General features: G+C 41.4%; 1 protein-coding gene across 1 annotated transcript in view; it reads right to left on the bottom strand.

The window, feature by feature from the left end:
* The window catches only part of DOK6 (docking protein 6), a 535,367-nt gene that overhangs the window by 109,299 nt on the left and 398,407 nt on the right, over positions 1-27,661 (bottom strand). Inside the window, 3 exon segments of the mRNA XM_006837551.1 lie at positions 5,966-5,980; positions 6,945-6,959; positions 21,925-21,992. Coding sequence (XP_006837614.1) covers positions 5,966-5,980; positions 6,945-6,959; positions 21,925-21,992 — 98 coding nt within the window.

Genomic DNA, 27,661 nt, shown 5'->3' with positions numbered 1-27,661 from the left:
CACTGGCACCTAACCACAGATCTGTTTAATGTAACTGAGAACAACAGAAAAAACTATTTATAAACAAGGTCACATTGATAGGAACTAGGGTTAGATTTCAACATAACTTTTGGGGGCACACAATTCAATCCAGATGTGGACTGAAATCTGTATTTTAAATAGAGACTGCAGATGTTTCAGTAAAAAACTGCAGGCGTTCAAACTTTAAATAAAAACTAAAGTTTGAGAAGGAGGGCTTTTACAGCAAAACCAGGATGGTTTCTGCTCCAATAAATGGAGGAGTGAACCAAGGACCACAGAGAGTATTCCTGCTGGACACATTCTGATTGGCTTGTTGATTCATTCAAGAGACATTCATCAGCCACTAAACGTATGCAAGGCGCTCTGGCAGGCACAGTGCTTGGCGATGGGTAGGTGGCCCCAGCAAGTGGATTCAGGCCACCTCTGAGTGCTCTGTACTCTCCCTCCAGCCTCCAGCTCACTATTACCATGCCTGGACTTAATGCACATTTCATTCATGTTTCCAGAAATATCCCAGTGATTCATTATACACACTCCAGAGAGCTGAGGGGGCCAGTGGTGGTGGTGGAGGGGGGGGATGAGTATTATTTGCCACCTAGACTGAATCAGTCACTTATGTAACTGAGAAGCATTTCCAGAAATGGAGTTTTGCTTTTCTGGAGAGGGTAATTTCAAGAACCAAGAGCTGCTGTGGTTGGTGGGTCTTGATAGGCAGAGGTTTGTTTGAGGACAACACATTCCCGGTGGATTAGGATGAGGACTGGAGACACAGACAGCCCTAAGTGGTAACAGACAATGCTACTAACTTCAAGCTCTTTGTAAAACTGACAAGAGCTAGTGACTGCACATCAGGCTCTTTGAGACCCTGCAGATCCCTTGGTTCAAGTGGGCAGGCTGAGAAGGGAAAAGCAGAGGACAGAGGGAGTGGTCACTGGGCACTGCCTCCTAGCCACTGTGTCTCAGCTCAAATGAAATGCTATGAAAACTTAGAGGAGATGGAAGTTTCCAGGACTGTTTTCTCCTGCTTTCAGCCCAGCACAGACTGTTTTAAAGAACAGAATAAAAAGATCCCAAGGCGAGGACTTGAGAAAAATTAACTCTCTTCCCCTTGAGACATAATGAGAATTGAGATAGTATACATTTTCTTTTGTTTTTCTCAGTGGTCACAGCCATTGGCTACATACTGTAAAGTCCCTATGATGAAGCAAAGCACTTTCCATGAAAAATACTCCATCTTTGCTTGTTAAAGTTCCTTGCAAGTGCTCATCACATATGCTATCCTCTCATCAAAGATCATTTACTGCCTACAGAATATCTACATTTGATTTTCTTTTTTTGTGTTAGGATTGATTTTATTATCTCAATTATATGCAGGTTTTTTTTTTTTTTTTTAACTTTTTATTTTGAACTGGATGAAGGTTGACAGCAGCCATCAGTTAACCATTCAGCAATTCACACACATTTTGCTTCATTCTCACTGACTGCAATCCCCTCTCAATTTAACATTGTGTAGCCTATTTCTATCCTGTGATTCCTGCCTTCATTCCTGCTTCTTTCCTAACCCTTCTGAACTTTGTCCTTGGACAAAGCCTGCCCTTCTGATCTCAAATGGTTGCTTATAATAATATAATGTAAATATATTATACATCAATGAGGATCCCTGAAGAGATGAGGCTTTCTGCTCCCACAAAGATTTACAGCCTCAGAGGCCCTATACAGGGCACTACGTAACAAAAACAAAGTCCAAGGAGTCTGAAGAGGGTCCCAATGTGGAAGCACACTGCAAACAGGAGACAAAAGACGTGACGAATGTGATGGTGAGACACGGATGGAGAGCTCAAACATCCTCCTTTCCAAATGTTCTTTGTGCTTCTGAGCATGTCTGGCTTAAGCTCATTTCCCCCCACCCCCACCCCAGGAGGCTGCACTTCCTGTGAAGGTGGCAGCCCACAGTGCCCTCAATAGGCCCACTAACACTCTTGCAGCGCCCGGTCCCCACCAGACTTTGTTGTGAAAAACTACTTTCCCAGCCAAATGAAAGCTTTTGCACTGGGGAAATCTTCCACCAACACAGACAAGATTTGAGAGGGAAACAAAATCACTTTGCTATTTCACCAGTGCATATAAAGGTCATTTTTCAGCTAGGCTCTCCTGCAGCGGAAGATTTTGATTGTCGAGCTCTAGTAATGTTGCCTTTTGGAAATTCATTTTGGCTCTCAGAGAGGCTAAGCTATCTTTTCCCCAGAGCACCTTTCATTCGATTGAGTGCGGCAGAGCATGTCAAAGATGTACTTAGAATTGCAGACAAAATAATCCATTACTATGCCTATTGTCAACTACCTGCACATTGCTTAGAAATGCGGTATGCAAAACCGAAACAGAGTTGATCAGGATTTGAAGAAATGGTAAAGGTTTAGTTTTCTTGCTTTTGGATTTGGGTGACTTGATGTATTTTTCTCTGGGGCTCTACTTAAAACACAACAATTTGGCTTGGCATACAGAGTGAGAAAATGGAATTTCTTTTAGTGACTATCTCTTATTGCTTTAGGGTTCCTGTGTTATTTCAGGCATCATTTTGATCCGCCATTACTAGTAAATACAGCAAAAATATAGACGCATATACTGTGTTGCGATTTTAGATTTGAATGCTGAATATTTATTATTGATATTTTCAAGGATTACACATGAATTTGTATTTAGAACTAAGTAGTAGTTTGCTGTTAATGGAAACACATACCAGATAAAATAATAATTCAGAATTTAAACACACTAGCTGCAAAAACAAGTGCTTTCAAGGGCCAGTGGATACGGGTTTCTATTAGGAGCTGTGCTAATAACTCACATGACCTTGCGTAAACTGAGTGCCCTCTGTCTGCCTCCTGATGTCTATTATCTCTCTCCTTGATCTTGTCTGTCCTGCAATGAACCCTGGGAGCTGAATTCTTAGGGCCCAGACCTGCTTGCTGTCTGGTTTGGTGACAGTGGGGAGAGGGGCTCAGCAGGACACAAGAAGAATATAGGAGTGAGCAGTTGGGGTGCTCTCCCCACCCCTGTCCTTCCTGTCTCTCTGCTATGGATTTGGATCCAAATTCTTTCTGGTTCTCTCCATCCTCCAGGCTCCAGCGTTGCGGGGGACCAGGCTCCTTTTGCTGAAATTCTGTGGGTACTTCTTCATCTATGTTTGCTCCTCGTCTTGGTTAGCCTCTACGTTGTCCCTTTATGGGTGCCTCTCATTGAGTATGCCGTTTCTCTGCTGTTGAGACATAAACTTAATCTACTGTAAATTACTTAAACTCTCTGAATGTCTCACTTTTCTCATTCACAAAGTAAGGACAATAGTATCTGCCTATTCCATCTCAGAAGGTTGCTAAAGTGAGCAGTAATAGCAATTATCTTAAGACTAATATTGTTTTCTGGTCTGAATTGTGTTTCCACTTTAAAACTCACCCTCCAAGCCTAATATCATTTTGCACAGAATGCAGAAACATTCACAAATGACTGTCCATCACTGCTAACCACAAGGCTGGTGGTTCAAACCCATCAACCTTTCATTGGAAACACTATACTGGATGAATGGACTCAACAGCATTTAACAACAATGTCTGTGGTCAGTTTCCTCTGAGTTGACTCTGACTCGGTGCTCAGTTCTAAGCAGTCTTAGCATCATTGGTAGTTGCTTGCCTGGGACTGTCTAAACCAAAGCCACACACCTGCTGCCAAGTCAACCAGACTCGGCAATGCTATAGAAATCTCTAGGATTGCCTAGCCTGGAAGTCTTGACAGGGGCAGACAGCCTTATCTGTTTCCTGCGGAGAGGCTGGTAGGTTTGAACAGTCCAATAAGTAACTCATGGCACTATCTGGGCTCCTTATCTCCTTTTTCTAGGCCTTTACAAGGTGCCTCGGACTCTCCCCCTATTAAGAGGGGCAGTTTTTGCCATCCTTTGATTCTGTCCCAGCCTTGTGGCTTGCTTCCGCCATGGGAAAGCAGTAAATGAGATATGATCAGTAACTTGCAAAGAGCTTGTGTCTGCACACTTGCTTGATTGCTGTTTTGGAATCCTGCCACCATGTGACCATGCCCAGGCAGCATGTCCCAGGCAAGCACAGCTGATCATCAAGCCAGCCACCAGACAGGTAGGAGAGGTCTCCTTAGATCACCCAGGTCCTAGCCAAGATGCCAACTGACGCTACACAGGCATGGCTGAGTACTCAGCATCAGTCTAATCTGGCCTGGCCTAGAATGGCTCAGAGAAACAATTCAGGCACAGAAACGGCTCTTGTTTATGCCATCCGGTTTTGGGGAAATTTGCTCCACAGAAATTGATAACCGTCGAATCATTCTTTTTAAGGAACCCAGGGAACATATTTTTTTAAAAAAATACGGATTGCCCCCCTTATCCTTCTGAATACATTCCAAGACCCCCAGTAGATGGCTGAAACCACATACAAACCTATGGATGCTATGTTTCCCTGCACATGCATGCAATGGGTAAGCAGGGTATCCCAGTGGACAGCAGTAACACATCATTAACCCATCAGACCCCAGCAGAGCCATACACTACTGGATTGTACCCCTTACTACTCTAAAGGATCCCTGGTGGCACACTGGTAAAGTGCTTGGTGTATACCTGAAAGGTTGGAGGTTTGAACCCGCCAGCCGCTCTGTAGGGGAAGGTATGGCAATGGATATGCTATACTGTTGTTAAGTGCAGTCAACTTGGTTCTGACTTAAGGCAACTCTGTATAGGGTTTCTGAGGAGTGACTGGTGGATTTGAACCGCTGACCTTGCAGTTCAAATTGACTTTGTGGTCCAGTGCATTATTCTGCTGAGCCACACCATGACCCTGGATATGTTGTTGTTGTTATGTGCTGTTGAGTTGGTTCTGATCCATAGCGATCCTCTATAGGGTTTCTGAGGAGTGACTGGTATGTATACATATAATTATATTAAAATACGAACATAACATGGACCTAACCTCAAACATGTTAGGCTAAGCAAAATGCATGATTCCATTTATAGCAGTATATGATCAAGAACTAATGATACTGACGTAAGAAGTTCAAGGTGCACTGAAGGCACTGGTAAAGAACAAGCTCTGGGAATTGATGTAATACAAATACAAATCTTTCAACAAACAGATGCAGCACTGGAGGCACTCATTCATCTAGGCCAAGAAATCTGGAAGATAATTACTTGGCCAACTTACTGGAAGAGATCCATATTTGTGCCCATTCCTAAGAGAGATGACACAATGCAACTGGAAATCATCAAACAATATAATTAATACCACATACAATTAGAATTTTGCTAAAGATAATTTAAAAAAATTACTGCAACAGTACGTCGGCAGGGAACTACCAGAGGTTCAAGCTGGATTCAGACGAGGACTTGGAACAAGGGATATCATTACTGACGTCAAATGGAGCTTGACTGAAGCAGAGAATACCAGAAAGATGTTTACCTGTGCTTTATTAGCTATGTAAAGGCTTTTGACTGTGTGGATCATGACAAACTATGGACAACATTGAGGAGAATGAGTATTCCAGAGCACTTAATTGTGCTCATGAGGAACCTATACATAAACCAAAGGGCAGTTGTTTGAACAGAACAAGAGAATACCGAAAGGTTTTAAATTAGGAAAGGTGTACGCCAGGGTTGTATTCTTTCACCATACTTACACAATCTGTACACTGAGCACACAATCCGAGAAGCTGGGTTCTATGAAGAAGAACATAGCATCAGGATTGGGGAAAGACTTGGATCATCTGTATATTGCAGGTTGTTAACAGCGTTGCTTGCTGAAAGCCAAGAGGACTTAAAATACTTACTGATGAAGTTCAAAGACCACAGCCCTTGGTATGGGTTGCTTTTCAACGTAAAGTCAACAGAAATCCTCACCACTGGACCAATAAATAACATCATGATAAATGGAGAAAAGACCGAAGTTGGCAAAGACTTCATTTTGCTGATATCAACCATCAACGCTCATACAAGCAGCAGTCAAGAAATCAAACGACGTACTGCATTACACAAATCTGCTGTACCAGACCTCTTTAAAGGGTTCAATAACAAAGATGTCAGTTTGAAGAATAAGGTGAGCCTGACCCAAGCCATGGTATTTTCAGTAGTCCATATGCTTGCTAAAGTTGGACTGTGAGTAAGGAAACCCATAGAAGAACTGATGCATTTGAGTTATGATGTTGGAGGAGAATATTAAAAATACCATGGACTTCCAAAAGAAGGAACAAATCTGTGTTGGAAGAAGTATAGCCAGAATGCTCGTTGGAAGCCAGGATGGCCAGACTTCGTCTCTTATACCTTGGATATATTATGAGGTGGGACCAGTCCCTGGAGAAAAGGACATCATGATTGGAAAAGTGGAGGGTCAGAGAATAAGAGGAAGAACCCCAAGGAGATGGATTTGTGCAGTGGCAGCAGCAGTGGACTCAAGCAGAGCAACACTGTGAGGTTGGCCAGGACTGGGCAGTGTCTCGTTCTGTTGTGCATGATGTGTCTATGAATCAGTACTGACTGGACAGCACCTACCGACACCGTCAGCACCAAGGCAAAACTGATATCCTATCACAAAAAGTAAACCAGTGGCTGCCTGGATTGGAGGAGAGTGAACTGGACAGTGAGGTTCAAGGGGACTTCTAGGATGATTAGAATGGCCTGCGTTCTTACTATAGTGGTAGTTACTCACTTTGACTTTTGTCAAAAATCATGGAACTGCTGACCAAATATGAGTATATTTTTGCATGAAATTGTATATCAGTGAAATGTTTTTAATGTGTGAAGTACAGGAGAAAGATGAGGGTGTCTGTTCCCATAAAGATCTACAATCTCACAAACTCTAGGGAGCAGTTCTGTGTCCTGTAGGGTAGCTATGCGTTGGAGTTGACCTGAAAGCCATGGTTACGGCCACTAGAGTAGACTGTTTAAAGGCAAGATTGTTTCATACATTGCTAATATCATGATGGCACAGAGCAGGAGTTCAGGGAGGTCTTGGGAATGTATATTCTGGAGTCTTTGCAGCTGGAGGGGCACTTTTGCTTAGAGCACATGCTTGAACTATCTAAAAGGGGCACAGGGAGAAATGTCTATTGGACGAGTATCCAGAGTCATACTGACTATGTGTTAAAGGATGCGTTTAGTACTGCACATTCATTCTAATTAGAAAATTTAAGAATTATTTAATAAGAGCAAAATATTAAATATTAGAAAGAAATTAGGATTGTGGGATGTAGTCTTAAGAGAGAGAACACTGAAATGTAAACTCACTGGGAGCCTGATTTAGTGTTGTTGTTGTGAAGTGCTGTTAAGTCAGTTCCAACCCAGAGCAACCTTGTATAGGGTTTCCCAGGTGTGACCGGTGAGCTTGAACCACTGACCTTACAGCTCGAAACAACTCACAGTGCCACACCTGGACTAGTATATGTAAATGGATCCCTGGTGTGCCACTGTAGGATAAGTACTTGACTCCTAACCACAAGGTCAACAGTTTAAACCCACCAACCACCCCTTGGAAACCCTACACAGGGTTTGCTATGAGATGGAAACAGCTGGAAGGCACTTAACATCAACAACAATATGTAAATGGACGATTAAACAAAACCCCAAACCCCAAACCATCTTGTCGATTCCAACCTGTAGCTACCCTACAGGGCACAGCAGAATTGCCCATGGGGATTCCAAGGCTGTATAGCGTAGTGGTTACGAATCGGGTTGCGAACCTTAAGGTCAGCGGTTTGAAACTACCAGCCGCTCCGCGGGATTTACTCCCGTAAAGATTTACACCCTCGGAAACCCTGTACAGGGTCGCTATGGGTCGGAACCGACTCAACGGCACTTAACAACAACAATCTTTAGGGAAGCAGCTGCCACATCAATTTTTTGATTTCCTGTGGAGCAGCTGGTTGGTTCAAACTGCTCACTTTCAGTTAGTAGCTAGGACATAAGCACAATACACGACAATCCTTTGTTTGGGACTGGAGAGTTAGCCCACAGCGAAAGCAAATGGAACATGACTTTAAATGTTTGCCTACTGTTTTCCTGTCTTGACCCGTGACTAACTCAGAGACATGAGCTTACCAGTGTCAAGCTCAAGGCTTCTCCAGATCATTCAGCATGAGCTCAAGGAATCTCCAGAACATTATGAGGTTGTGGGTTAGAAAATTCAAGAACTTCTAAATGTTTGTTCTTTGTTGGGTATTCAGCACACCAGAAACCTTAAGCTGGTTTGGGCAGAGGCATTTCCCTCTACTCTGAAGTCTTTCACAGCGAAACCAGGGAAAGGATATAACTGTTTTATAAGCTTAGTAATCAATCTCCTAGCTTTGGGTCAGAGGATAGAAAAACCATGTCCAAGTTGAAAGACTTCTATTTAATGCTGCTATCATTGGAATGGATGAGGACATGCCAGGTGGGCTGAAGGCATTCGTTTGAGGATAAGAGTAATAATTTATGTAGACAATCCTCTCTTTTATAAATATGGACCAAAGGTTTGAGAGTTTACATGTGAATAACATGAAACTCATGTCATGTTCCTCCTCGAAGAATGTGTTAATGACTAGTAAAGATCTGAAATAGTGACTAAAAGTTACACATGAACTCACATACATGATTTCATTTATGAAGTATTAACCAACCTCTTCAGTCTGAAATTGATCAGACATCTAACTAAGATATGTAGATAATTACTGGTGACTTGAATGCAAGATCTAGAAATAAGGAGTGAAGGATCAATAGTTGGAAAATAAAGTCCTTGGTGGTAGAAATGATGCTGGAAACTGAATGATAGAATTTTGTAAGGTTTATCCATTGAAATTAACTTTTTTAAAACAAGGTGACTATATACATGGACAAGGGGCTCTGGTAACATAGTGGTTAAGAATGGGGCTTCTAATCTCACGGTCAGCAGTTCAAAACTACCAGCTGTTCCGTGGGAGAAAGATGAGGCTTTCTGCTCCCATAAAGATTTACAGCCTTGGAAACCCTATGCAAGGTCACTATGAGTCAGAACCGACTCCACAGCACAAAACAACAACAACATACACATGGACATTACCAGATGGAATATGCAGGAATCAGATAGACTACATCTGTGGGAAGAGATAGTGGAAAAGCTCAGTATCATCAGCCAAAACGAGGTGAGTGGCAGACTGTGGAAAAGACAATCAATTGCTCATATGCAAATTCAGGATGAAGCTGAAGAAGATCAAAAGAAGTCTTATGAGAACCAAAATAGGACTTTGAACATATTTCACATGAATTTAGATATCATCTCAAGAACAGATTTGATATATTAGTCACTAATGACCGAAGATCAGTAGCGCTTTGGGATGACATCAAGAACATCATACATGAAGTAAGCAAAAGGTCATTTAAAAGGCAGGAAAGAAAAAACAAAAAAACAAAAATGGATGTCAGAATAGATTCTGCAATTTTCTTTCCAGCATAGAAATTCTAAATTGCATGGAAGAAATGAAGCCAAAGAGCTGAATATAGAATTTCAAAGGGCAGGTTGAGATGGACAAAGTTAAGTATTATAATGAAATGTGCAAAGACCCAGAGTTAGAATACAAAAAAGAGAAGAACATGCTCAGCATTCCTCAAAATGAAAGAACTGAAGAAAAAATTTCAAGCCTCTTCTTTCAGTATTGAAGGATTCTATGGCAAAACATTGAGTGATATAGAAACCATCAAAAGAAGATGAAAGGTATATGCAGAATCACTGCACCAAAGAGAAATGAAGGATGTTCAACCATTTCAAGAAGTAGTACATGATCAGGAACTGATGGTTTTGAAGGAAGAAGCCCAAGCTAAGCTGCATTAAGGCATTGGCAAAAAAACAAGACTCCAGGAATTGATGGACTACAAAATGAAATCTTTCAACAAACTCATGTAGCACTTGAGGCACTCTCTCATCTATGCCAAGAAATTTGGAAGACAGCTTCCTGACCAACCAAATGGAAGATGGCAATATTTGTGCCCAGTCCAGAGAGAGGTGACCCAACGGAACATGGAAATCATTGGACAATTTCATTAACATCACATGCAAGAAAAAATTTTCTGAAGATAATGGCTGGACCAGTGCATTGACAGAGAACTGCCAGAAACTGAAGCCAGGTTTAAGAAGAGGATGAGGAATGGGGAATATCATTGCTGATGTCAGATGAATCTTGACTGAAATCAGAGAATACCAGAAAGATGTTGACATGTGCTTTATTAAGAAAAGGCTTTTGACTTTGTAGGTCATGACTAACTATGGATAGCATTGCAAAGAACTGGTATTCCAGAACATTTAATTGTCCTCATGAAAAACCTGTATGTAGACCAAGAAGCATTTTGTTAGAACAGAACAAAGGGATACTGAATAGTTTAAAATCAAGGAAGGTGTGCACTAGGGATGTATTCTTTCACCATGCTTAATCTACATGCTAAGCAAATAATGTGAGAAACTGGATATTATGAATAAGAACGTGGTATCAGGATTGGAGGAAGAACTCATTAACAATGAGTGCTCAGATGATACAACCTTGCTAGAACTTAAACTACTTACTGATGAAGATCAAAGCCCTCAGCCTTCAGTATGGATTGCATGTCAGCGTAAAGAAAACAAAAATCCGCACAACTATACCAATATACAACATCATGTTAAATGGAGGAAAGATTGAAGTTGTCAAAGACTTCATTTTGCTTGGATCCATAATCAACACTCATGGAAGCAGCAGTCAAGAAATCAAATGATGTATTACATTAGGCAAATCTGCTGCACAAGATCTCTTTATTTAAGAGCAAAGAAGTTAGTTTGAGGAATAAGGTGCACCTGACCCAAGCAATGGTATTTTCAATCACCTTATATGCATTTATATGCATTTGAAAGTTGGACAATAAATATGGAAGACCATAGAAAAATGGATGCATTGGAGTTACGGTGTTGGAGAAGAATATTGACAATATCATGGACTGTCAGAAGAACAAACAGATCTCTGTTGGAAGAATTACAGTCAAAATGTTCCTTGGAAGCCAGGATGACAAGACTTCATCTCTCAGACTTTAGGTATGTTACCAGGAGGGACCAGTCCCTGGAGACTGATATCATCTCAAGAACTTGGTAAAGTTCAGGGACAGTGAAAAAGAGGAAGACCCCTAATGCGATGGGCTGGCACAGTGGCAGAAGCAATAGGCTCAACTGTAACAATAATTGTGAGGGTGGGCGTAGCACCAGGGAGTGTTTCATTCTCTTGTCCAGAGGGTCGTTTTGGATCTCCATTGAGAAGATGCTTGGAGGAGAGATACCACATCTTATTTGAGCAAGCTTTCAATTTCCCAAGTTACCAGGATAATCTATATCCACACATAGCCTTGAACTGTCACTCCCATTTTAGAAATTCTCTCACTAAGTAAACTTGTTTAAAGACAGATGTAACAGGATTAATCCAATGTTTTCACAGTTCACAAAGCAGAGAAAGAACTTTCAATGAATCTATAGTTTTATCCTATTGAAAAAGTCAGCACTGTTTTCATTATATAGATTTTAGGTTGTCTTTTGTAACTGAAAGAGAAATTATTCTTTGGTTGTTTTCTATATTTTCTATATTTTCAATACACATATGAAATACGTAAGTAATTTCACAACACTGCTTCTGCCAGTTTAACCATTACTATCAGGGAATGTGGCTTGGGGGACAAGTAATCTAATTAACACCTTCTGATAGATGAGTAGCACCAAGATGGGAAGAACATGCTTACTGCAGTTAAGGAACATTCCTGGATGTTCACAGTCGCCACAACTCAGTGTGGTCTGAGAAAGGAAACAAATTCCACTATTTTGCTTTCAAGGACCGAAATATTCTCTCCGCAAATTTTATCATTCACATTGTCATGAAAACACTTTTGTGGAAAAAATCTTGAATTTATTTTCATTTTTGCTTTTAGTCAGAGTCCTGGGTACCTCAGAGTCTCTGTTGAGTATTTTATCCAATCCCTGTTGTTGGAGGCTGAAGTTAAGCCAAACAAACCCACTAACAAAACAGCTGCCTCTCAATTTTGTAGTAAATATTGGTTGGCCTTAAACGTCTAACCTTTGGTTAACAGAAGAGTGTGAACCTTCAACCTTTCAGGTAACCATCTGCACCACCCAGGGACTGTAAGTGAGGACAAACTCTTATTTATGGCCTGAAGAATGTAACCTTGAGACTTCTAGGCAATCCTTGTATTGATGAATACATGCAACCTTACGGACGCAAGGCATACATGCAACTTTACGGACACAAGGCATAAGAAAGTCAAGATTCAACTTATAAAGTTACTTTTGTAGAGGGTATTTCTAAGAACTTAAGAAACATTTCTTCCTTTTCTGGATATGTTTAGGTATTCCCATAATCTACCTCTGTAGTATTAAAAATATATATATTTGAATGAATCATTATCACTTTTATGAACAACTTAACAGGAAATCTTTGAAGGCTTTGGTTTTCATGGAAAGAAATAGTCCTTTAAGGGAACATGATTACACAATCACCATTATAACTACATTTCAAAAATCGGAAACTCTGAAATTTGGACACTACATAAAAGGATGGATTAAGCATCGTTTCAATGAAAATTGTAGTAAAAGATAGATGAACGATCCTCAAGGATGTGAATTCCTTCAGGAAATCAATCAACTGTGGGCTTCTAGATCAATGGAAACCTAAACTGAAAACCTCATGTGCTTTGGATTAAGATTAAAACAAAACAAAACAAAAATTGTGCTAGCAAATCTTCGAAAATTTCCTTATTACACTAAGCAAATACATTTGGGTTTAGAATTAGTATAAACACATTGGCACCAGTTGGTTCCCAGTCATAGAAACTGCAGGGGACAGAGTGCAGTTAGTTAGCCCATGGGGTTTCCATGGTAAATCTTTCTGGCAGAAGAATGCCTCCTCTTTCTTCTGTGGACCAATTGATGGCTTTGAACCACGGACTTTTTGATTAGATGTCCAATGCTTATTAATAAATGAAATCAAAAGAGAAATGCAAACATCAAACTGTTTCTGATTTGACCACTTGCCATAATTTTATGTTGTTTTTAACTTTTTTATTGTCGATTGCATGAAGGTTTACAGAGCAGATCATCAGTTTTGTGTTCAGCAAATCAAACACTTGGTTTCATCTCAATGACTGCAATCCCCTATTTGTAACATCCCTTTTCCCATTTCCTGTCTGTGACTGTTGGTTCCCTTTTTCCTCCTTTCCCAACCCTTCTGAGCTCTGTCCTTAGGTAAATGCTGTGTTTGATCTTGAATGGTTGACCACTCCACGGTGCACATACCTCACTAGTGTTGTTGTCCCCTATACACCTATCTACCCCTTGGCTTAAAACTGAGTAATGAGGGTGAGTTCAGTTCTAGACGTGAAGGGTGGCCAAAGCCAGCAGTCTCAGGTTCCTCCTGTCTTTCTGACCAGTAAGCTTAAGAAATAACTGTGAGTTTTGTTCCACATTTTTTCCACTCTTATCTCATGTGATCCCTTTCAGAAGACTTGGAACTGGTAGCTGGGCACCATCTAGGTCTTCTGGTCTCATGGTCCTGGAGACCTGAGTTCATATGTTCTCTTAGTTCATTGGACTAACTGTTCCTAACTTTCTTCAACTTTTCACTACTCTTCTTTCCTCGGCAAAGGAAGAGACCAATAGTTAGTTGTACCTTAGATGGCCACTCATGAGCGCTGAAGATCCCGGTAGGTATTCACAAAAGTAGGATGCAAAACTTATCCTTGCAGGCTATGTTACAGGGAGGAATGATTTATCTTGTTGTACATTTGCCTCCATGGACTAAGCTAAAGCGTCTTAGCTAGCTTAGGCTCCAGAGAAACAGGATACCAGGAAAGAAATTCATCTGTTGGAATAGAGCTGGGATTCAGCTGCTAAAATAATCTTGGTAAAGCATTTTTTCCCTTTTTATCCTGATCAAACTTTACATTTACAAATTAACTAGTTAATCCCAGCTGAATTGCTAATGGTTTTGTGTTTCAACACTGCTGGATGAACTACTGTTGTTTGGTGCCATCCAGCCATTCAAACTCACTGCGACTCTGTGTGCAACAGAACAAAACCCTGCTTGGTCCTGTGCCAACCTCACACTTGTTGCTATGCTTGAGCCCACTGCTGCTGCCACTGTGCCAATCCATCTCCTCGGGGGTCTTCCTCTTTTTTGCTGACCTTCCATTTTACCACACATGATGTCCTTATCCAGGGACTAGTGCCTCCTGATCACATGTCCAAAGTATGAGGGAAGAAGTCTTGTCATCCTGACGTCCTAAGAGCATTAGTAGAATCCTGGATGAACTCGCTTCTGGCAATTGTGATTAAACAAATACAAACTTTCTACCAGCACACCTTGTTTTACTGAGTGTCACAGAAAGTGTATTTCCTACAAATTGAAGGTCCGTGGTCACTCTGTGTCCAGCAAGCCTATGAATACCATTTTTCCAACAGCATGTGCTTACTTCCTGTCTTCATGTCACTTTCTGGGACTTCTCAAAATATTTCAAATGTTTTCATAATGCTCTTGGCACCATTCATTAAACCAAATGCACTGCCAGTGAGTTGATTCTGACTTGTAGCAGCCCTTTAGGGCACACAGAGGAGGACAGCTCCTAGGGCTTCCTGTCAATTTTTACGGAGCTCATCTTTCATCTGCAGAGCAGCTGCTGGCTTTGAGATACTAACCTTTCAGTTAGTAGTCCAATGTGTACCCCACTACACTACTGGGTCTCCCTATGGTGTAAACCTAATTCTTATGTGCACCGAGAAGCCCCCAAATGCATGTGTGTGCCTATAGCCGCAAAACACTCCACCCACAAGTGTTCCGAGTTGCATGGGAAAGACAAAGAAGCATGGCAGTGGGGGGTCTTTCAGTGACCAGTGCAAAGCCTGCTTTGATTCAAACACAGTTCCTTCACAGAACCATGGAGCATGTGCCAGTCGGATGCTGCTTTCGTGAGACAGTCTTTTCTTTCAAAGAATTCACTCATCTGCCAAGTCAGATGTCCAAAGTTGTGCTTGCCCTTGTTCCCGGACCTGTGTTTAACAGTGCACTTGACAGGCAGCTCGGCTGCACAGATCGCAGGCCCTAGGGGAGGGAGATGATGGCCCTTCACGTGGAAAGTTGTCAGATCACACACACTGCTTTGTTTAGCATGTTTGCTCGTGACCCTAGGGCTTGACTTCTGATTTGTCTTTAAAAATAGAAAACTCAGGGTATTCTTCAAATCCAGATACTGCCTTCAATTTTTAAAACTGACATCCCTGAGAGGAATTAAGTGTCAGTGCTGCCTCCATTCACTGCGTGCTCACTGGGAGTCGAGCCTGGTGAGTTCCAGGGGGTGTGGTCTGAGCTCTAGAGTGTTGCCATCACAGAAATAACCAAAGTGGATGGCTCTAACAAACAGAAATCTACTTTCTCACAGTTTAGGAGGCTAGGCGATGGAGCAGAGGGTGCTGGCTGTAGGGAAAGCCCTTCTCTGGTTGTGGGCTCAGGGGGTAAGTCCTTGACTCCCTGGGTGATCATCCTATGACATAGTGTCTTTCTTTCTCCAACCCTACTTGCTTCTCTATCCTAATCTGCTCTTTTTTATATCTCAGAGATGAATGGCTTAAAACATACCATACACTCTTAACATAATGAAGACAATTCATTATCAAATGGGACTATAACCACAGGCATAAATTAATCCCAAACCCACCGAGTTAAGTTGATTCTGACCCATACTGATCCTAGTATAGAACAGCCCAGAACTGCTCCATAGTCTTTGTAAGACTGTCCATTTTCCTGAGAGCAGATTACCTGAGCAGCTGGTAGATTCAAACTGCCAACCTTTGTGTTAGCAGCCAAGTGCTTAATGACTTGCCACCAATGTTCCTCAATCACAGTTCTAGGAGTAAGGATTGGAAATGCATACCTAGCTTTAGGGGACACATTCCAGTCCATGCCACGGAATTTTACAAGCCCAGGGCCTAGGGAACATACTTCCACAGTTTTCAGATGACGAACCAGATGCCGGAAAGAATGAAGTGTCTTGAACAAAGACATTTTTAACCCAGAATGGCAGGCCAGATTTCAAATTCTAAAGTATTTCATTACACATTGTGAATGTTGGAAATGTACAATGTGATAAGGGCAAACTTGGTTAGATAATAAGGGTTTTTCATCCTAGTACTTTCCCTAGAGGTGTAGGTTTTCCTAAGAGGGTTACACTTTTAGCTGCTAACCACAAGGTCACCAGTTCAAATCCACCACTGAGCAAGATGAGGGTGTCTGCTTCCTCAGAAAACCTAAACAGGGTTGCTATGAGTCATAACTGATAAAACAATCACAACAAAAATGTAAAAAAAAAACAACAACAGCAGGATGTGATAGATGCACATACATACTATTCTAAGAAGTCCATCATGGTAGCGTTTATGAGTCCATGAAAGAGCACTTCAACTCAACTAAGTTCTTTAGATATTGACAAATACACTTGTCACATGTTGGAGAATGTGACTATATAAATATTTATATAAAATGTAGTTACATATTTAATGATCAATATATTAAATGTTGCTAAATATTTTTTAAAGTCTAGGCGAATTGCCATGACAAATCGCTTTCTAAGTTCTTTTTGTTCAGGTAATGTGGTATACGTAGTGGTTACGAATCGGGCTGCGAACCGCAAGGTCAGCAGTTCGAAACTACTAGCTGTTCCACGGGAGAAAGAGGAGGCTTTCTGCTCCCATAAAGATTTACACAGCCTTAGAAACCCTGTACAGGGTCGCTATGAGTAGGAACCGACTCCACGGCACTTAACAACAACAATGTGGTATACTGGGATTTATAACCATCTGCTTGAAATAGGACTTTTGGTGAGGCACTGTAGGATAAGCACTGGACTGTGAGCCACAGGGTGGTGGTTTGGCGGCTCAAATACAAGAGCTGGCTGCTCCTTGGAAACTCAATACAGGGTTGCTATGAGTCAGGACTGACTTGATTGCACTTAACAACAACACTTGAAATATTTATTTCCTCTTTTTCCCTTTCAACTCAAGCTATATTGCTAAAAATGTTTATTTTTTAAAATTCCTCATTTATATTGTTTGTTGTTGACGTTGTTAGGTGGCGTCGTTGGTAGGTAAGTCAATTGTGACTTTCGGTGGGTAGATACGCACCATCCTCACCATCATAACTATGATCATGCCCACTGTTGCAGCCACTGGGCCAACCCGGCTCATTAAGGATCTTCCTCTTTTTCACTGACCTGCTACTTTACCAAGTATGATATCCTTCTCCAGGGAGTGGTTCCTCCTTGAACTTGAACATAGTCCAGGGCTTGCCCTAAGTCCGTAAGATGAATTGAATTCACCACTTCATGTCTCTGGGTCACATTTTGGTAATGCTCACACTATTTCAAACCTCTTCACGATGCCGTTGCACGTGGTACACACATACTTAACTTTGACATGCACTGAGAAACCAGAAAATTCATGTTTCTCACTTTATGGCAAAGTTCACCTTAGTGCAGTAGTTTGGAACCAAACCTGCAACATCTTCAAGGTCTGCCTGTATATATTTGCTTATTTTATATAAATGAGCTAGCTCATAGTGTTTGTCCATTTGCAACTGACTCATTTCACTGAGCATGGTGTTTGGAAGGTAATCTGTGTTACAGTACGCACCGGAACTTCATTTCTCTTTATAGCTGTGCAACAGTAGCCACTTTTTGTGTGTTCATTCATCTGTTGATGGATCGTTTGGCTGTTTCCAGTTTTTGACTATTGTTAATTGTTTCAGCGAACACTGGAGTACAGGTTTCTGTTTGTGTTCTTGTTTTTACTTCTTCCCAGTACATGCCTCATATTAACACACTCCAGGGACCCGTTGCCTGTTTTCTAGTTAGGAATAAGTTACAGTCATGCAGGTTTAAGCACAAAATGTTAACCATTTATAACAAGTAAGGAGACAGGGAGGTTATTCTCACAGCACTGTTTCTCTGAGCAAAGGATTCAGGAAGTTTTTTAGCTTTCAGGGGAATGAGGAAGTTATGCACGTTCAGTACATTTCTGGAAAATGGCATGCATTCATTATTCAAGGTTAGGACTTGGCCCGGAAGTCAAAGTAGGACCCCTCAATTTTGAAATGAGTCAGGGGAGCTCCTGGTGACATATAACCAGCAATTTTGGTTTCTAACAAGAATTCTTTGGTCCCTATGTCAGCATTTAGGATGGCTGGGGTATTTCAGAGGACAAAATTTCCAGATATGTGCATGTCTCACGATCTGGAGATAGCTAGTTCTCTGGAAAGCAGCTATGGTGGTTTAGATAAGAAGAGTTACAGGCTCACTAAATCTTACTGTGTCAGATCCCTCAATTTTGGACTCCAGAGCTTATTCACAAGACAATAAGGGTGGCTCAAGAACGTCATTTGTTACAATATTTTAACAAATATTCAGCCTTAGTCTGCCATTCTGCTGATTTTTCTCATGTCTGTGGGTGTTCTAAGTAGGACTGGGGTTTGGAGTCATATGGTAGCCCTATGCTTAACTTTGTGAGGAACTGCCAGACTGTTTTCCATAATGGCGGTGTCATTTTACAATCCCACAAGCCATGGAAGGGAGTTTCACCGTATGCACTACTTAGTTTTAGATTCTTTTGATCATTTTCCATTCTAATGGGGCAAGGTGGTATCACTGTGATTTTTATTTGCATGAGCCCTGGTGGTGCTGTGGGGTAGGCATTGGGTTGCTAACCACAAGGTCGGTAGTTCAAACCCACCAGCTACTCAGCAGGAGAATGATGAGGCTGTCTGTTCCTGTCGGGATGTGCAGTCTTAGAAGCCGTATACAAAGTTGCTATGAGTAGGAATGAACTCGATGGCAGTGCATGGTGGGTAAGGGCTAGTGACAGACTCCTGGAGGAACAGGAATTCATGCACCCAGTAGTAACTGGAAGGTTGGCAGTTTGAAACCACTAACCTACCTGCAGGAGAAATACATGGCAGTCTGCTGCTAAAAGAGATTTCCACGTGGAGAGACCCTCTAGGTCAGTTCTCTGTCCTATAAAGTCAAAATGACTCAGACTTGATTTGATGCCAATGGGTGTGTTCTATGTTTGCTTTTTTTTTTTTTTTAATGTTTTATTGTGAATTATGTGATAGTTTACATGGGAGAACATTAGTTTTAAATTCATTCTATCGTATATTTCTCATTGCCATGGTTACAATCCCCTCCATGCAATCCTTCCCCCGTACCCCCCAGGTCTTCAGCACACAGTCGCTCTCCCTCTCTGGATCTAAAGTCTTCAGCTGCTCCATCACTCCACATCATCATCTCTGGCTCCATTTCAGGCATCACTGCTTCTCTGGGTAGGGTCCCGCTCTCTGCTCTTCTCCCTTGATGGTCCTAGGGACCTCCGCTCCTAGACTGAAAAGTTAATCACTCCCCTCCTTGCTATAAAACGTCTACCTTTACATTTCCAACCCACACAATCAGTCCTGATAACAATTATTCACTATTGTATCACACTACGTTTGCTTTTTAATGAAGCATTTTCTCATGTGCTTGTTGACCATATGAATATTCTAGATGGTGAAATGATCAAGTCCTTGGCCCAGTTTTTATTGGGTTGTCTTTTTTTTTTTTTAAACATTGTACAAGCTTTTTAAACATTGGGGATTAGACTCTTACTGAATATGTGGTTCCCAGAATTTTTCTTCCCATACACAGATTGGGTTTTTCGTTTTTCTCAACAGCACTTAACAGAAACAATATCCCCCACATTGGTCACAGTACTTCTTGAGTGAAGATCAGGAATCTAATTCCTATTTGAGCTAGACAGAAGTATTTCAGGGTGATAATTTATAGCACTAATGTAGTCTATCATCCTAGGGGTGGGTTTCATTGGTTCCATTTGGGAAAGGGGGTTGGTGAAGAAGGCAAACACATTTGCACAAATCCAATATTATCTCTGTAGGTGAACCAACTCAACACACACTAGAGTAAGCAGGGACAGATCCAGGTATTGAGGGGCATCAAGCTGATGAAGTTTTGGGAAAATCTTTTTTCTTGACTAAGAAGAATAGGAAAATACATGACATGTATACAATGAAGACACAAATATGACCAGTGGTGGCTCAGGCCTCTTTTAAGAGACGATGGTTCCGAAGCTACAGTTTTTGATTGTCTTTGTAGAATCTGCCTGTGGGTGAATGCTGCTGTCCCTGAAGAATTGTGTTCAATTGTTGTGAAGGGTCAAGGTGTCCCTTGTCACCTGGGAAATCTTTTATTATTTACTTTTTAATGAAGAGTTAAAATTAGTTACCTTTCTATTTTATTCTGAATTGTAACTTGCATTCCTTCAGAATACACAGAATAATGTTCACTGCCTTTTTAAAACATGCATTCCTACTCTAAGGAGCCTTGGTGACACACTGGTTAAAGTGCTTGGCTGCTGACCAGATGGTTGGTGGTTTGAATCCACCAGCTGCTCCAGGGGAGAAAGATGCAGCAGTAAACATCTCCTTTTGTAAACATGACAGCTGTGGTAACACAGTCGGGTAATTCTATTCTGTCCTATAAGATCTGTGGCCTACTTTGGGTTCTCCAGAGAAGCAAAACCAGTGATGCTTATATACGTGTATACATAAAGAAAAGTTTGTCTCAAGAGACTGGCTCACACAGTTAGAGGTAGGCAGGTCCTAAGTCTGTTATTCAGGGGTCAGGATAGAGGATCTGATGAACCCAAATTGGCAGGTCAGATGGCAGGCAGGCAGATTGGGCAGTAACTTAGCCGGCTGCTGATGACTCCCAGGATCAGCAGGAAGTTGGCAGGTCAGATGGCAGGCAGGCAGGCAGGTTGGGTGGGTAAGGATGCCGGCTGCTGACAACTCCCAGGATCAGCAGGCAATAGAACAGGGCACTGGCCCAAGTTCAAAGAACCAGAAGCTGAATGACGAGCCAGATGCAGAATCCAGACCCAGCAGAAAAGGAAGGGCGCTTTGCTTGAGTGTCCAATAGGCTGGAAGCAGACCACACCCTCAAGGAAGCTTCCTGTTGATTGGCTGCTGCTGCTGCTAGCAGATCTCATCACGGGGAATAGCTACATCTCAACAGCCAAACCACTGAGAATCCTGACCCAGTCTCATTGTCACCAAACCTAAACTATCACAAGCTGCAGGGTTGGGCTTTTCCTTTTTGTCAGCAGCTCACCTTAAGAACTCAAGGAGTCCTGGCCCTGTGTTAACCATTCAAGTGCTAGTTGTAAAGTCAGCAGTTCAAAGTAGCAGCTGCTCATCAAGAGAAAGATGGCATTGGGCTTCCATAAGGATGTAGTGGGTAGTTCAATTCTGACTTACAGGTCGCTATGAGTGGAACCAAGGGTAGTGGGCTTTGTTTGTGGGTTCATTCCTACTCTGAGTTGATTTTTAAGCACGAATATGATCCAGAAAATGATTTCTTTATCCCAACATAAAGAATGATTAATAATCAAGCTTTTGATCTTAGGGGTTTTTCAGAGTGACTTACGTGCACACACAACGCACTGCTACCTAAGAGAAAGCAAGCACCTATGGGCCTGCTGTGAATAGTTAGTGGAGAGCATTTGGGTTTCTTCCTTCTGGCATTCTTAATATGCAGTTATAATCTCTCATTTTTTTCACTTGACTTGGCATTAACCTTTACAAAATAAGATAAAAGGAATAGATATTTGCCATTACTGATGAACGTTAGAGTGAAAATGTGCCACCTCATGGAGTCCTTGGGCCACCTAACTTTAAATGAGAGTGGATTGTTCAGAATTTCAAGTGCAGCTATATCATATACATGAGCATGACAATATTCTCTGTATCTAACGCTCTGGGTCATTTATTGACAAATACTATCATCTTGGGTTATAATGATTTTCATTATTTAAGTGCTGTCGAGTCAGTTGTGACTCACAGTGTCCCTGTTTAGTAACTCTCAGTCCAGTGAGGATCCAGTGAGGATCCATCCCCAGGGTGGATGGCTGACCCTAATCTTCCTCAGTCTAGCCTAAAGACCACCACCAGACAAACCAAAGCCAATGAAAAGCCTTGCGCATCCAGGCCTCTTGGCATTTCTGTATTTTCTGCTGAAATGCAGTGCTGGGTCAAATAAAACGAGAGTCGGCTTTAAAGAAAATGAGGACCAGATGCCATCCTCCTAGATCAGTACATGCTGGTTCATGAACAAGAGGTACAAAATGTGTGACATAAAAAGCCACATTTAGTTACAGTTGCTTTCATAGTGACATACACTAGAGAAAACATACTCAAAACCCCATGACTTTGTATGTTGAATGAGTTTCTGTTCTCCTGCTGGAATATCCCATGATAGATGGATTATTTTTTAAGGTACCCATCAATTCCACTTAGGAGTGTTATATTTTCTACTCCACACTGAACACTAATATTGCTTCTTATAATATTCAGACTTACTCCTGTAGTTATGATCATATAAGGAGTTTATAACCCAAAGTCATAAACTTGATGTGCTTTTCCTAAATTTTCTTTATGTTGTGGGTGTATGTTTTACTGTGTATATTCTTAACAACAAATGAACAATTTCTACATGGAGAGTTTAGTGATATTGATGATATTCTTCGAGTTGAGCAACCATTCTCGCTGTCCTTTCTTGAGTTGGCCTTCCCCCATTAACATAAACTCACTGCTCCCTAGTGTTCCTGTGCAATCTTTCACTTTGATTCCATAGAGACAGTTCTTCAGAAAGCATCATGCTCAAGGCAGACCTTTCTGACTGGTTACACTAAGCTGTTGTTTGGTTTTGAGATGACTTCAGGGGATATTTTTGGTTTAAGGCTTAAAGATCATCTCAGGGCTATCGTTTTGGGGGTTACAAGCAGACAGTCAAGTGATAAGAGCCTGAAATTTGGTTCTGCATTTTCCTCCTTTTAATCTGGATTCTTCTATGGTATCTTTGGTCAGAATGTTTAATAATGGCAGTCAGATGGTGGCAGTTACTCATGGAAGCAATTAACCACATGTTCCATATCCTCCTCCTGGCCTGCTTTCTTCCTCCGTTGTTCCCGGTGAACAGCAACCAACTGTTGGACCTTGGATGGTTACTTGCAAGCTGTTAGGACCCCAGGAACCACACAATGAACTAAGAGGTAGAACCGAACTAAACACGAGATGAAGTCAATTAACTGGGATGTCTCACAAAACCACAAATGTAAACCTCCAAATCAAGGACCCCATGAGGTGTGTGGTTGTGTGTAAGCAGCCCCAGAAGCTATTCGCACGCTCTCTCTCGCGTTTTTTTTTTGTTTTTTTTTTTTTTCTGGTCACTGTTGTAAATACAGCTATCACACAACTTTTGTCAATTCAACTTTTCATGGGTGTACATATTATTAACCGTGCTTACGGTAATTGGTGGTGCACCCCTGCCCTTAATTAGTGTGATTCATCCATTGGCTGTTTGCTTCTGTTTCTCCCCTCCCTCTTGCCCCTGGCAACCACTATGCCTACTCACTTATCAACGCTCTCCTTATCTGAAAGTTCACATTTAGGAAAGAAATCTGGTCATTTTGTGCAGTGTTTTGATAAGTCTAGCAGTAATGAACACTGGCGTGTGGGTTTGAGAGTAACGCTGGCTGGGTGTCATCTTGGCTGGGCTATGATTCTCAGTGTGAGGATAAATGATTATCTTCCATTTTGTGTTCTGATATCCACCTCTATTTTTGCAGAACTCATAGTTTTTCAGAGTGACCTGGTCTTTGGAACCTAACCATGTTGATAAGTGAGGAGTGAGTGTAATAAACTGGTCTCTCTACTTTTGTTGTCTTTTTACATAAGCGATGTCCTCCAATACTTTTGCTCTTTTGTAGCTGGCTTATTTTGTTCAGCAGAATGCCTTTGGCCTTATCCATACTGTAATGTGTGTCAAGACTTCAGTTCCCCTACTGGCTGTATCGGAGTCCTGGTATGACGCTGTGGGTTAATGCGCCAGACTGCAAAGCCGTTTGAACTGCAAGGTTGGCGGTTCAAGCTCACCAGCTGCTCCTTGGAAACCGTATACAGGGTCACTATGGGTCAGAATCTACTTGATGACACTTGAAAACAACAACAACTGGTTGTATCTATGTACCACATATGATTTATCCGGACATACACTGATGGGCATTTAGATTGCTTACAGCTTTTGGCTACTGTGAACAGTGTGCAATGAACGTCGATGTACAAGTCTCTTTTTGAGTCTCTGCTTTCAAGACTTTTGGGTATATACCTAGGAGAGGAATTACTGGGATACATACAAGTCCTAGTGTACTGCTACAGGATTATATACTGGACCACAAAGTCAGTGGTTCAAATCCACCAGCCGCTCTTTAGAAACCCTATACGGGGTTGCTATGGGTTGGAGCTGACTCAACGACACTTAATAAAACAGTCACCTATTTTCCGTTTTCTTAGGCAGTGCCACAATGCTTCCCACAACAGCTGCACTATTTTGAATTCTTCGAAGTAGTGGATATGGGTTCCAGTTTCCACACATCCTTGCCAGCTGTTATTTTCTGTTCTGTTTTTGTTTTTTCTCTTAGCCATCTTATTAAGAATGAAATGGCACTTCATTGTAGCACTTACTTGTGTCTCTGAATGCTAATGAAGCATCTTTTCAGGAATTTGGTGGCCATTTGAATGTCCTCTTTGGTGAAATGTCTTTTCAAGTCCTTTGCACACTTTTTGATGAGGATATTTTTGTCTTTTTGTTGTCAAAGTTTTATATACATTTTTGTTATTAAATGCTTGTCTGACATATATGGTTTCTGAAGATACTCTCCCAGTAGGTAGCTTGTCTTTCACTTTTTATGTAAAGTCTTTTGTTGAAAAAAATTTTTTAAAAATGTTATGAGGTCCCCAGTATTTATTTTGTCTTTGGCTGTCTGAACTTTTGTTACTATACTAGAGAATCCATTGTTGAACGCTGGGCCTAACTTGTTCATTGCGTCTGCTTGTTCATCTAAGAATTTTTTTAGTTTTAGTTTGTACATTTAGGTTCTTAATGATTTTGTTTTTGTGATATTGATCATTTTGAGAGGCACATTGTTGTTGTTATGTGCCATGGAATTGGTTCTGACTCATAGCAACCCTGTACAGGGTGTCCGAGGCTGTAAGTCTTTATGGGAGCAAAAAGCCTCATCTTTCTCCCACGGATCCGCTGGTAGTTTCAAACTGCTGACTGTGAGGTTAGCAGCCCAACTCGTAGCCACTTTGAAAAGCCCTCATAATGACAGTTTCACAGAACAGTCAAAGCAGCTGTGACAAAACACGGGCCAGAGTTCCTTAGCTGGCTCTCATTCAGCATGTTCGGCAACCACACTGCTGGTGACCCCACAGAATCCTGCTCTGGCGGCTTCACTTTTTCCAGAGAATGATGTTGATTTCTTCAGCGGACAGGATCCCGTGTGTGCACTCCACAATGCTTTGTCCATAGTTGTGCATGTACAAACGGGTGTTTGCTGAATTTAATCATCTCTTCCATTTGTGTGATAGCCGATAGTTCTCAGAGCACGTTATTTGATCCTCACATCAGCACTGAAGGCAGACAGAGTAGAAAATATTTTTATCAAGTGTTCACGGATGAGAAAAATTGAGTCTTAGAAAGGTTAATGTGGTGTAACTGAGGTCACACAGAAAGTAAGTGGCTAGTGAGAATGCAAAAGCCAAGCCTGAGTTGTCTGATTCCTTTTCTGATGTTTTTCCATACCGCCTTCACTTGCAGAAAAATGCCTGAGTTACTTGATTCACTTAAAACTATTATCCTAGTTAAAGGATTCATTATTAAGATATCTGCCACGGAGTCACTACACAGACATATCTAAAATTTAAATCTATGTTTACTTCCTTGTATTGAAAGCAACTGCAGCTGCATTTAAGATAAAGTCCAAGTGTTATTGGAATAGCTTAAAAATGCTCTCCTGGTTCTGATTTTACCAACATTTCTGTTTGCATCCTGCCTCGAATAGTAACTGCCAGCAGTAGTAAATGGCAAAGGACATCCTGTACCACCCACAGTGCTCTTCCCCTCTGCCCCCACACCACTCTTCCCTCAACAGTCCCTTTACCCCCAGATTCTTCAGTAAACCTTTCCAAAATCTCTCAAAGATACTTGGCTGTGTTGTTAGCTGCTGCTGAGCAGTGCCTCCTCCCGGTGACCTCGTGGGTAAAAGGGCAGGTGGTGCTCAGTCCTCACTGTCACCGTCAACATTGGCACGGTGAGTCCACAGCTGTGGTTATTATGGTGGGTCATCTCCTAGAGAGACGGCCCCCTCGTTTACCATTGGTCCTCTCTGTTGCCTTTTATCCTTTTCTATTGGCCCCAAGTAAGAGTCTGTCTGGGTTTGGCACTGTAGGATAAGCACTAGACCACACTGGCTAATTGGAACTGCAAGGTGGTGGTTCAAACTCACCAGCTGATCCTCAGAAACCCTATACAGGCTTCCTGTGAGTCAGAACTGACTTGATGGCACTTAACGACAACAACAAAATAAGAGAGTCCACAGTCTCATTATCCTTATTTAGTTTTTTAATTGTAGCCATGTAGCTACAATAAAAGAGCCATCTCAACCATTTTTCCAAGTGCAATGCAGCCACACCAACCATGCACCCCGTGTGGTGTGCAACCATCACAAGTATCCATTTCCAAATCTTTTCTGGCTCTCTTTTCTTTTATTTCCTTTTTTAAAAAAAAAAACTTTTAAGAAAGTTCCCAAAGGTATGTATTAGTGAGCACATAAGCATTCACAGGTTCCCTTTCAGTACATGTTTAAAAAATAAAATAAAGCCATTTCCTTCTTTTTTTTTTCCCCTTTACTTTGTAACTTGCCTTCCCCATCACCTAAGTTAGCACATGTCTACACTCAATCCCTTCCCTTCCAATCCTGGTAACCATCTCATAGAATGCTTATTATGGAATGAAAATCTTTTATTGACTTTTTACAGTAGGGGTCTCATACAATATCTCTTTGCAACTGAGTGATTTCACTCCATCTACTGTCCTCCAGGTTCCTCCATGTTATGCAGTAATTTGAAGATTCAGTGTTATTTTTCAGTGTTGCATAGTATTCCATTACGTGTATGTACCAAAGTTTACTCAACCATTTCTCTGCTGATGAGCATCTAGGCTGACCCTCTCGTTTTGCTATTGTGAATAATGTTGCACTGAATTTGAGTGTGCCAAGTCTCTTACTTCTTGACATTTTATACCAAGTAGAGATTTCTGGGTCATATGTGTTGATATTTCCAACCTTCTGGAAAAGTATCCTACCATTTTCCACAGTGGTTACACCATCTTATAGTCTTACCGGCAGTGTAGGAGGGTCCCATACTCTCTACACCCTCTCTAGCATTTGTTGTTTTCTGGATGTTTTTGAGCTTTCCTAATGTTATCTCATTGTTGTTTTGATTTGCATCTCTCTATTGGCACAGCATAGTGAGCATTTCTTCACATATTTGTTGGCCACCTAAATGTCCACATTGGTGAAATGTCTATTCATATCCTCTGTTCATTTTTTTAATTGAATTATCTGTCATCATCATCTTGTTGAGGCACCGAAATGTTTTACAATACTTTAGAGAC

This window comes from Chrysochloris asiatica, unplaced genomic scaffold (genome assembly GCF_000296735.1).
Source record: "Chrysochloris asiatica unplaced genomic scaffold, ChrAsi1.0 scaffold00021, whole genome shotgun sequence".
Taxonomy (NCBI): Eukaryota; Metazoa; Chordata; class Mammalia; order Afrosoricida; family Chrysochloridae; genus Chrysochloris; species Chrysochloris asiatica.
The sequence above is the reverse complement of the archived record's forward strand: the minus strand, read 5'-3'. Positions and strand labels throughout refer to the sequence as shown.